The sequence below is a fragment of the Periophthalmus magnuspinnatus genome, chromosome 14 (genome assembly GCF_009829125.3).
Source record: "Periophthalmus magnuspinnatus isolate fPerMag1 chromosome 14, fPerMag1.2.pri, whole genome shotgun sequence".
NCBI classification, from domain to species: domain Eukaryota; kingdom Metazoa; phylum Chordata; class Actinopteri; order Gobiiformes; family Gobiidae; genus Periophthalmus; species Periophthalmus magnuspinnatus.
This window is the reverse complement of record NC_047139.1, coordinates 22,777,474-22,789,572: the sequence shown is the minus strand read 5'-3', so window position 1 is coordinate 22,789,572 and position 12,099 is coordinate 22,777,474. Positions and strand designations below refer to the sequence as shown.

General features: G+C 40.6%; 1 protein-coding gene across 1 annotated transcript; it reads right to left on the bottom strand.

Moving 5' to 3' along the window:
• Positions 1-4,396: 4,396 nt before the first annotated feature.
• On the bottom strand, positions 4,397-11,427 carry ripk4 (receptor-interacting serine-threonine kinase 4). Its single transcript, XM_033978014.2, has 8 exons — positions 11,143-11,427; positions 8,880-9,171; positions 8,179-8,327; positions 7,895-7,944; positions 7,092-7,250; positions 6,892-7,007; positions 6,145-6,385; positions 4,397-6,056 (listed from the first exon to the last, which is right to left on the bottom strand). The coding sequence occupies exons 1-8, from the start codon at positions 11,322-11,324 to the stop codon at positions 4,810-4,812; spliced, it is 2,436 nt and encodes an 811-aa protein (XP_033833905.1). The 5' UTR covers positions 11,325-11,427; the 3' UTR covers positions 4,397-4,809.
• Between the last annotated feature and the right edge of the window lie 672 nt (positions 11,428-12,099).

Genomic DNA, 12,099 nt, shown 5'->3' with positions numbered 1-12,099 from the left:
AACACCAGTAATGATGGTCTTATGACTCTTATGAATATTAAACTTTTTGCTTTTTGTGTTGCCAGGAAACAGCTAGATGCCAGGACTGATGTCATACAAAGCAGATCCTGGCATGTCTACAAACTTGGAAACTTTGATAGTAATTGAAAAGGTAGGCTATGTTTTATTTGTATTTTTATTTAAACACATCAAGTTAACAGTCTTTCCTAGAAATACTCCTAGTCCAGACGGTTTATGCTACAATAAGTAACAAATTAATATGAACACAACAGCACGTGAAGTACAATATTAACTAGTCTTTCTTTCAAGGAAGAACACTCCATATGTTTTATTACCACATTCACCCTTTGCTTAGTTCGTCATAAATCATAAAAGTCATCACTGAATTACACCTCCGTCCACGTTCAGTCGGCAGTAACATCAACTTGTTCTGACCTGCTCTGTGTTAGTCTGTGATCGTGTTCTGCTAGTTAGGTAAGGTTTAAATTACATGTGCGTATGAAAAAATGATTATAGCCCTGAGCACCAAATGCAGATTTTATTCAGTCATTGCCTACTCTAGATTCCTTAACAGCCCACAAAAAGACTACATGTTTGTTTCTTTCACTCAGTGACAAAACTAGAATATTTCAAACTATCTACATTATCAATTCATATATACTGGGTTAAATTAAGTGTCATACATTGTTATAATACAATCTAATACATGCTCTGTGAGTCAAGGATTACATTTGTCTAGTGTTTATTAAAACCAGTTCTACTCAGGTGAATGTTCTGTGATTCAGGGATTCAGTCATGACTCAGATCAAACTGAAAAGTTCCAGCAGACATCTTGTCTGTCAAAAAGGAAGATTTGGAGGTCAGTGCAATCTTGCTACAACAAGTCTTCTTTTAGCATAGGTTTGCACAAAAATTCTATAATTATATTTGTGGTATGGTTCAAATTGAGTTCATTGCATGCTTGATTATCACACATTACTATTGCCACAGTATTTCAAATGCATTTGTTTTTTCTGTTATGCATGCATTCTTCCCATTCCTCTTCTAAAGTGAACGTAGAGAAATAGGGAAAAAATTTTTTACAAAAAGGTAATCCTTTATTTTCAGCAAATTTATGTTTTCATTTTCCACCTTTCCCTGCCCACCACTCTGGTCTTATTTTCAAAGAATTTAGACTCTGGGCAATAAAAAATATTGGGCAGTTATTTAAAAAAAACACACACACAGTAATTTAAACAGTAAATAAAGTGCCAATGTGAAGAGGCAGGGCTTCTCAGCTTTGTGTGTGGTTTTAAACTGGAAGCCAATGGCTCAAATTCTATTACTGAGCTACTCACAAACATTTCAATAATACATTAATAATAATGATCCATTTTCTTTTTATGGCCTTTTACATGTCAAGAAAATCTCAAAGTGCTACAGCAGGTAAATAAATAATGCAGTTTCCAATTAACAAAATGTAAAATAGGGAGCAGGGTCTGAGGCTATATGAACAGATTGGGAGGTATCCACATTTCAAACTTGGCAGCCAGGTGTTTGGAATCAGAAACACCTGGCTGTAATGAGGGCAATTTGCAGGTACATTTGCAGCATAAAGCTGCAAATGTACCTAGTTTGCACTAAAATGACCAAAAAATGACAAGGAACAGTGCTATTAAAACACCATATATACAGTTTAGTAGCAAAAGAAAGTGGATTTAGTGGTTAGTTACACTATATTATGCACAATTCACTCTTTAAGCCCTGTTGTTAATGTTATCTCATCAAAAACAAACCTGGAGTTGTGTGGCGTATAATTCACACACATTTGAGTAATCTTTTATCATTAGTCTGTCTACATCTCCAAAGCTTACAATGCTCTGTTGCGCCTTGTGATGTCATGAAGCAGTAGTTTTCAAGTAGCCTTTAACCTTTTCTTTAGTTGAGATGGGCAATTCCAGGGCTGAAATTTTCTAAATGATTCTAGTAAAGCTGTATGGAGTTTAAAAGCACAGTGGAGTACTTCTTGTATTACCACATGACATCACAAGCCTAAATATGCAGGGTCTGTGTATTTAACGCGTGTGAATGAAACAAAACACAGGTGGGTATGTTTTTGACAAGGAAATGGCATTATAACAGAGAAGAAAATAGCATCATATAAGCCCCTTAAATGTACTATAAAACATTTATTAAGCACTTTGATTTGGTGAAGATACTTTTACTACAGCAAAGAACACATACATTAAACATAAAGATTATGGTGCATATATCTTTTATTATAATGGCATACTAGTAAATAAGACATAATGACATAATTACAAAATATACACACACACAAAAAATCAGTACCTTGACTATCCTACAGCTGTTATTGCATAGCGTTTTCTGGAATGGACAATGTTACCTAAGACTCTATGACTAAGACAAAGGTAGGCGGAAGGAGGCACTACAAGCAGTTCATTCACGACAGTGCGATAAGACATCTGAACTTTGACCTGGAAGGAACTCAGAAGGTAGAGAGGTAGTGACTCGGGCCAGGTCTGGCTCCGGAGTGGTGCCTGGAGTGTCTGTAGACCTGCCATTGTTTTGACATGTTACGCAAGAGATGTAGGGATAAGAATTAAGTGGGTGTAGAGGTTGGAGATGTATGTCAGATCCACTGCCATATTGATTAATACAGATCGGCCAATATGATTTTTTCATGGCTGATGTTGATACTGCTCCTTTAGAATCGATAAGAACAAAAGGGTCTGTTGATATTTTTTGGCAGATATTTATGGAAGATTTAGGTAAATTTCCCCTAATTTATTACAAACTCTTCCATGACCTTGTTACTACAAACTGGATAACATAGCAGGGTAGTGACCTCTTTGCATTAAAGTGTTCAAATTAAGGTTTATACATATTTTTCAGGCAGCTGGTTGACCCAAACAAAATATCAGCCTTTCTCCTTTAGTAAATATTAGCCAGATATATCTCTAGTTATTAACATTTTAAATCTACAATCTACAACAATTTAAACTATTATATCTTTTGAGTGGGAAAAAGTCCTTAAAATGTTGCATATAACAGCATAGAGCAGGGCAGATACATAGAACGTTATACAGTCATTTTTTCAGGAATTTGTCCCTTAAAACCCTAACATGAACCTATGTTGTTTTGTATGCTGTAGTTCATCATAAAGCCATGGCTCTTTAAAGGCTCAGTAGGTGGAGAGGGAGGTTGAAGTTGGCTAATACCCTTATCCCAGCCGTAAGGCCATATCACCGGGAAACAAGTGTCAGAGCTCTATGTACACAAAAAGAAGCTTCGGATTACGCAGATTTGCCTAGTCATTTTCTGGGTCTCAACAAACACTGGTTATAAAAACAGGACAATTACAAACAGCAGCCACCCACAGGCCGTTACTAGGGTTACAAAAAGCCGAGCCCTGAAGCCGTCGGAGCTGGCTTGTTGGTTTAAGGAGTGTTGAAATGTTAAAGTGGTCTGAGGAATTAGCCAACAGGCTGGAATTGCAGGTAGAACATCATCGCCCCCTTGTATCGCATTTATCATTTTGCTCCCTGAGATCCCCCCGAGGGCTGGTTCCCATGAGTCGTGCCAACCCGAGCATGCTCTGTGGGGTCTGGAGAGGATAGTACAAAAAGTGGGAAAAAAAGTAGAGAAAGGGCAGATGCAGACATGCCAGATCGACCCAGTGCTATGTTGGGTCTCACACATGCGGGTGGATTGTAGCAGTGGAGAGACCAATTCTACTGAGGTATGTTGTTCAACAACAACTACAAAAACAACAACGTATATAGCCTAATTTCAAACTTTTTTTTGTAAGTAAATTTTGTAAAGTCAATTTTTTTTGCACACACTGGACAATTATGAGTTTAATCAAAGTCAGCAAGGAGTGCGGGTCGTCAGGGGAAGCTCTTATCATATTATATATTTTAGGATGTTGTAAACTACCTTCAGTTACATTTGCACAGATGTGTAATCGAATTATAATAGTTTAAATCAGATCAGATCAGATTTTTACAAAATCAATTGTTAATTGCACAATAATCCTGCTTTGAAAGTAAGAAAGTCAGGAGTAAACTTGTAAAAACACAAATTAGTGTAATTAATTTCCCATCCCTAATACGGTTACATGGTCCAATCAGTGTACTGTATTCTGAATACCTGGAATACTTTCACATTGAGTTGCTTTATAGTGTAAAATGCAACATAGGATTATAACAGCTTTTAGTTTGATTTTAGGAAAGTAACCGTTTTCTGAATATCAAGAAATTGGAAATATGTTGCATTAATTACTCTGAGAGGTTTTTGCCCTGACTCTTGTGGCATTAGACGATATGCAAATAAAATTAAGTTGAAATTGTGGTAAAACAAAATGAATGAAAACACATATTTCCTTTTGTTTTTAATTTATTTTTAGTTTATTATTGTAGCACTGGTTTGTAACCGATGAAAAACACTGGAGTACTTTTATAACAAAGGCCATGGCTTCTACAAATTTATACAAATTCTTGTGACCAAAATAACTTATAGGCATACTGGCTTCAAAAGAGTAGATACAAAAATTTTGTCTCACTGAGCCCAAAGATTACACTTCTGATACATAATGTGCTGGTTTGGTAAAAAATACATTCTATTAACAACATTCTTTAAACTCTTTGACAAAACTCCTCATAGCTTCTATTTACAGAACACATTTACATAAAAGCTTACAATCTGTACAAAAGGGCGTCGGTGTGCGACAGGCTCAAAAAGGCAGTCTCTGGGGCACTATTAGCTTACACTGTACTGTACATCTGCAGTCTCAGCAGTGGCCTTGTGTTAGCAGAGAGCAGAGGTACACTGTGCACTAGGGGGCTGTGTACAGTCTTTGTCGCTGTGCTCTGTTAGTTTTAGAACGACAACTTTTCTCTGCTTAACCGATGCAGATGGGGCCATTTTTTCAGTCTCACTTTGCACTGAGCTTTCATTTACAAAGTCTTCACTGTCCTGTGGCACTAGCATCTTAATAATGTTTGAGTGCCCTAACTGTACTGCGAGATGCAGTGGAGTTAAGCCCTGTTTGTCCAACAGAGCGCCCCCATCAGGACAGTGAAGGAGAAGTTCTTTTAGGACTTCACAGTGTCCGCTCTCTGCTGCCAGATGGCAGGGGGTTCGCAGGTTGTGGCTGCTCCTGTCAGGTTCTGCCCCCTCCTCGATCAGCATCTTCACTGTGGCCAGGTGTCCCCTGTGGGACGCCAGGTGCAGCGGGGTGAGCCCCACAGAGTTCTGGGCATGGATATTTGCCTTGTGTTTGATCAGGAGGCGAGAGGTGCTGGTATGGCCCGTCTCTGCAGCCACATGGAGGGGAGTGTTGGACCCTGAAGATGTCATATGCACATCTGCCCCCAGTTCGATCAAGATCCGGGCCACTCGGTACTGTCCTCTCTGTGACGCTAAATGCAGCGGTGTGCGACCGTCTGTGGTCTGCCCATCTACATCTGCACCCGCCTGTTTTATCAGGAGTTTGACGATTCCCAGGTGCCCCTGCCACGCAGCAAAGTGTAGAGCTGTCCAGTTGTCTTTTCCTCGGACCCGGACATCGGCTCCTCTGCTCAGGAGCACCCTGATCACGTTCTCCTGACCGTGCTGACAGGCCACATGAGCTGGAGTCCGGCCCTGACCGTCAGTCTCATTTATGGCAGCTCCTTTGTCCAGCAGAAGCCGTGTGATGGCCTCATCTCCGTTCTGTGCGGCCCAATGCAGTGCAGTATACTGATCCTCGTCCTTGGCATTCACACTGGTGCTGCGGCGGTTTAGCAACAGCTCTGCCAGAGGCTTCAGGTGCTTCTCTGTGGCCAGGTGCAAAGGGGTGGAGCCCCGAGCATTCGCCAGATTCAAGTTGGCGTTATTGAGCAGCAGAAACTTGACGGCCTCCTCGTTGTTCAGGGCAATGGCGTGGTGCAGTAGACTGTCTCCTCCCTCCAGCAGGAGGTCCACATCCTGGGGCTGGAGAATCTTCATGAGCTTAGCTGTGTCTTTAACCCGGATGGCCTCACACAGCTTTCGTTTTTGGATCTCAGCCAAGTCTGAAATATCAAAAACATACAATGACTTAACAGTATACAGGAATTGCAGATTAAAATTCTGAATTCTTGTTTGAGTAACAGGTCTTACCATATGTGTTTTCTTTCTCAAAAGATAGTGTGATTGAGTCTTGAGACGAGAAGGCAGAGTCTGCAGAGGAGATGCCTGACAGCCTCTTACATGTGTTCTCTTTGCTGTGGCAGCTGTCCTCTTTCAATCGATCAAAACTTCTGGAGATCCCAGAATCCACTTGACTCAGCAGCTCTGACAGACTATAATCTTTTTCCGGCAACATGGCAGACTTTGGTCGCACTGGTTTGGCGTCATTCACCTGTGGGACACACAAGCATTTGAACAAGCTGTTCTTAGTTTACATTCCATTCCATTTATACACTGGCCATGGCCTCCTGCTTTGAACTATAATATACTCGCTTTTATAGAATATATTTTGTATTATATTCTATATATAGAAATAAAACATAGAAAAAAGAACCAAGGATGAAACAACATTTAGATAGATTTGTCGTGGATCTTAAAAGCAGTACTATAAAATGCAGCATAGCCTTTTTGACACTAGTTTGTCAACAGTCACGTAGACACTAGTACAAATATGTAGAACACAGGTTAACCTCATCTGTCCACATTCCTATTTAATGATGCAACTGTTCCTAACAATCAAACATTAACCCAGAATATGACTATTTAGTAAATAAAGTTTTAAGTAAATTAAATGCAAAAATGCACATATATTTTTACTTCTCCTTCTCCATCCTTCTTCCTCTGCTGATGAAGAGTATTGGGTCCTAAGAGTCTAACATGATGGTTCATTATTCTTACCTCATCAGGAGTGGGCCTTCTGGGCGATGTGGGCTCTGGCTCAGAGGTGGAGAATGTGGGGCTCTTTGGTTCCTCTTGAGGTTTAGAGCAGAGCTCCTCTGCTTCAGATGTGATTTCTACATGGGCACAGATGTGTTTCAAATGTATACATGCTTTATACTGATGTGTGTTAAACAAGTTTAATGTCACTCGAGGCTTACCCTGGAAGCTGGGCCGTACATTAGGGTTAGTGGCCCAACAGCGCTGCATGAGACTGAGGAACCCGGCACAGGCTGAAGGTCTGGAGCGAGGCACAGCCCCCAGGTCAGGACGCACCCCTTTCACCACCTTTACCATAATCTGCAGGATGTTATTATCCCCTGTAAAAACAAAACAAAATAAACTATAAACTGAAGACGTGAAGGGTAACATCCCTATGGTATATAGACAATAATTTATGCATGACTTTGACTGTCATTCATTTATACTCAGATAAACAAGCTGAAGCTAGAACCATGTTCCCATGAAGCTATGAGAATAGTCCTTGTATCTCACAGTAGAATCAGAAAGTAAATGATTCAGAACAAACAGAGATTACTCAACCCCCTATTAGACTCATAATTGTGAGATACAACAGTAGTGGGAATGGCACCTAAGTCTCTTTAACATGAACGGTGCCAGCAACAGCCCTCATTCATTTCACTTCCAATAGAGTCACGTTCCTTGAAGTGGACTGCTACTTGATATGCCTGGGAAAATACACAATATTTGCCAGTCTAGTCCTGCCCACATGCCTGCTCTGGAATTCAGCACACATACATAGTGCTCACTCAGGGTCATTATATATATTAATATTATAACATGTAGAAGGTCAGTAACATTACAGATCTCAGACCAGTATGAGTGTTTGTAAAGCTACATTTAAGATTATAGGAGGCTAATGTGTGAGGGCCTAAAATGGACAGTTTTATTAAGGTTACTTGCTATATGCCATCTTAAAGTCAATTATTATTTTTTAGCTTACCTTGGTAGGGCTTTTTCTGTGTCAGTATCCCCCAGATAACAATAGAAAAGCTGTAAAAAAGGCCATATGATTTGTCATATCAATCAGATAATAAAAAAGTGTCTATCAATGGTTGCGTTTACATTAAAATGACACCAGTATCATCTGATTTCTTTCTGATCATGGTCCCTCTGATTACTCACATGGGATTTAGCTGTTTATCTTAAATAACGGTAAACTGATTCAGAAATCAGATTATAGTCAGATTTTGGTGTGCATATGAGGCCACTGTAAGTAAAACTCACCTGTAAACATCGTGTTTGGTGTCAGACACTCGGTCCTTCTCGATGATGCTCTCTGGAGGCAAGTAGGCGATTGTGCCACAGAAGCCATCCCTGCTGATGTCATCACCGCGAGACAGGCCGTTCCACCGTGCCAAGCCAAAATCTGAGATCTGGGGCAGGCAGAAATAATTTATGATACTCAGAAAAACACTGCACTATTCGTGACACCTATGACTAATTAGACTCATTTTGAATAATAAGTGTGACGGGCAGCTATGTTCCTATGATGCCTTCAGTGCAATGGAGAGGCCATGTCCCAGCATGCAGCAGCAGGAGAAGCTTGTCACGTTTGTGCACACCCACACACAGGTACAGGAGCTTTAACAGGAGTTACACAGTCCTGTCAGGACAGGCCCAGCTGAGCTGTTTACATCCAGATATTAAACTGGAGAATGATGGTTCCCACCCATTACCTTCCCATAGGTTTGGTTGTTAAAAGGTTGGACACCTGTCTGCCCAGAGCATGTGGAGAGCTGTCATTTTTAAAGGGATCACAGAGTACATAGCCTCTCACTGCAGTAAATACAGGCAATTTGAAAACTTGAAAGGCTTTAAATTGCACTTTATGACAAGAAAGTGGATATTTGGCTGCAGCAGCTAAAACAAATGTACTATTATTAAGTAAAAATATTCATATTTCAGACATAAAAACCCATTTTTACCTTGACATGGTAGTGCGCGTCCAGCAGGATGTTGGCTGGCTTGAGGTCCAGGTGGAGTAGAGGAGGGTTCATGCAGTGCAGGAAGTTCATTCCCACCGCTGTCTCGTGGATAATGCGAAAGCGCAGCTCCCAGGGCAGTGGCTCGTTGGCCAGCAGAGTCTCCAGAGATCCAGTCTCCATGTACTCCATGACCAGGCCCTGGGGGTCCTCACAGATCCCATACACTGGCAAAATGTACCGGAACTTTGCCGCCTCCATCTTCTTTGCTTCCGCAAGCAGTTCCGAGCGGTCCCTGGAAAAGAAAGGTTTTATACTTCATAATGGATAAACTCTGATCACTCTCAGAGATTGTAGTGATGAAGGGAAATTTTACTCCTGATTGTATTTTAAACTAGGTTACAACAATGTTATTGTCCACAAGCAGTCAAACTGGTCATTATAATTAACTGACCAAGTCATCTAAAGATTTGTCTTCAGGACACTGTTTATAAGGCCTGGAGGACATTCCACATTCCATGAATACTTGAAAACATCCACAAAATGCAGGAGGTAAAACAGAGTTCTTGTGTAGCTGAACCTTTGCACAGCTGCTTTATCAGTGCACTGGCCGCGCTGACACACTTCAAACAAACTGCTCGGGTCAGTCATGCCCTGAGTGCACACATGCATCTGAAGCTGCTTTTAAAGGCATCTGGTAATGAGGGCAGATCTGTGTGAGATACTCACTGCATTCATAGCAGGGCACTTAAAAGGCTGATGTAGGTGAGATGGACTGGGAATTGTGTTGAGTACAATGTTCAATGAAGTCCACATTAGAGCTCTTTAGGGCCTGGACCCTGGTGTGCAATTTGTATCAGGTTTCTTCAGGATTTAAGTTCTATAGGGGAAGGACAATCCACAACAGCGAGTAGAAAGATCGCACCATATGCAATAATAGGCGGACACTTGTCAAATAAGGCCCACCTATAATCCCAAGTGCTTCTCCACAGAACCAAACAATTTCCTTGCTGCAAGAGAAGCCCGGTATGACCGGTTCAACCGCTTCTTTTATTGTCTGTGCCACACAACCGCAGCCTTCAACCAAAGCAGACAAAGGTGGCTTTGAGTCGGAGCGGCTGTGTGTGTGTTTGTGTGTTTGTGTGTGTGCTCGCATGCATGTGCGTGTGCGTGGGTCAGTGAAGGCAGAAGTCGGATTACAGTTTATGTACTCTTCAGATGTTTGTGGATGATAACATCTTCAGACTCAACAAAAGCTTTAAGTTGTGCCACAGGTTTGAAATTATGTCTTTATTTTGAGAAACATCAACAACATCCCCTTTTCGTTTTAAGATAGTCAATACAGGTTCAATCTGCACTCATGTTTGCCAATAAAACGACCTGGTTTGTTCCTCATTTTGAGACTAAATCAAAATGCAACATTATGCAAAGTAAAGTGACACATGCAGTGTTCCCTGTTACATTTGAAATAAACATATTAATATAATCAATAAATAAACACATTTTCAAATGTTTTATGTAAAAGGTATGTATGTGACAACATAATTGCAAGGGCAGCTAGTAAAGTGAATTTCCCATGAAGTATGCTGTTATTCAAGAACAGGACACGATGCCATTACCTTATTTGTGCAACCCTAAATTTTGTACATCGCATTGATTTAGCCCCAGCTAAAATGACTCTAGGTCATATTCACTGCTCCATAGTTGTTTATTCAGTCTGAAGACAAGTTTGATAAAAGTCACTTGTTCTTTTTGCATATTAGTCCAAACAGTTTGGCCCAAAAGCTAATGTCATCATTGATTAGAGCAATCAGGTCTGAGCTTTTACTGTTCTTGTTGCATATGTAAACCACTTTGGCTCTGGGCAGTGTGAGCCTCATTTAGCCTGAGGACATAATGTTAATGAACCAAGCTCTGGGTGTAAATCACATCAGAAAATCTAAGAGGGGCTTTTTAACATTACACAAGTTCTTAATCTGATTTCTAGAAAAGTTTAATCATTCACCAGACAAAACTAGAGTCGATTTGTTTGATAAACGCAAACAACTATATCTAAAAACAGTAGAAAAGTTTATTAAGTTATTTTATTCACTCTAAAAATCTGTGTATTGCATTATCTGGCACATTTTGCTACTTTAGTTAGTTAGACGTGTATTACAATGTGCGCTTTGTTCATAATCTGCAATTTGTGAGGTATTTGGTCAGAGTAATTTACCTTTTGTATCAGTACCATTTGTCTAAGTCTATGAAAACAGCCGGGACTTACTTGTCATCGACATGAAGGCAGGGGGGACACTTGATCGCCAGCCATGTTTTCCACTGTATGTGCCGCACTTTGTATACTTGTCCAAATCCACCTGATCCAATCTTCTCCCAGCACCCAAACTCGGACGCATCAAAGGTCCTTAAAAGCCCCATATTCTCATGGGGAGACTCCGCAACATCCATATTTAGGCTGATCCTGTAGTTTGTTCTCTTTGACTCCAATTAGAAGAACACGGGTGTGAAGTCAAGCACGAACCTGCCGCTTGTGAGCTCTCCCCTTCCTTGTTTTTCCACTTGCCTGACTCACCGTGGCCCCTCCCGCTTTCCAGGTAAAAAGGGGAGGGGCTTGTACGTGACGGCACTTCCTGTATATGAAAATTAAGTCAAAAACAATTTCATATATAGGAAGTGACGTCATTTACGTTCCGCGAGGCACGTAACTGTCACTGTATGCCCTTTTTACGCTATTGTTAAGCGCTTACCCCGCAGTCTGCACATCATCAAGTTTCAGTTAAGAAAAGGCGAACATAATCTGCAATGTGCCCCAATCCAAATATTCAGGAATGTATTTTTTCATATATACAGCTTTTGTTCGTTGTGTCATTATCCAGGCAGCATTCCCTTAGGTCAGAACAGGGAATATACGTTAACAATAGGAGTGATACGTGATAGCAGCTAGCTTTGGGAATGTGTGGATTTATCTTTTCAACACAAACGAGAAAAATGGATTCTGTAACAGCTGCAGGCACAAACACCCGTTATACTTCTAGCTGGGAGTTAGCATTATCTCTGAAATTTTAATAAAAATTCAGTCACGTCTTTTTGTTATTGATTTGGTTGGGTGTTTTTAATTGTTAGCGCTACAGCCCATCTGTCAGTAAAAGCATGTGTTTGGAGCAGAGGTCGGACACTGGAGACACAAAATGGGCTACGGTTGAGTAAATGGTAACAATTAAAA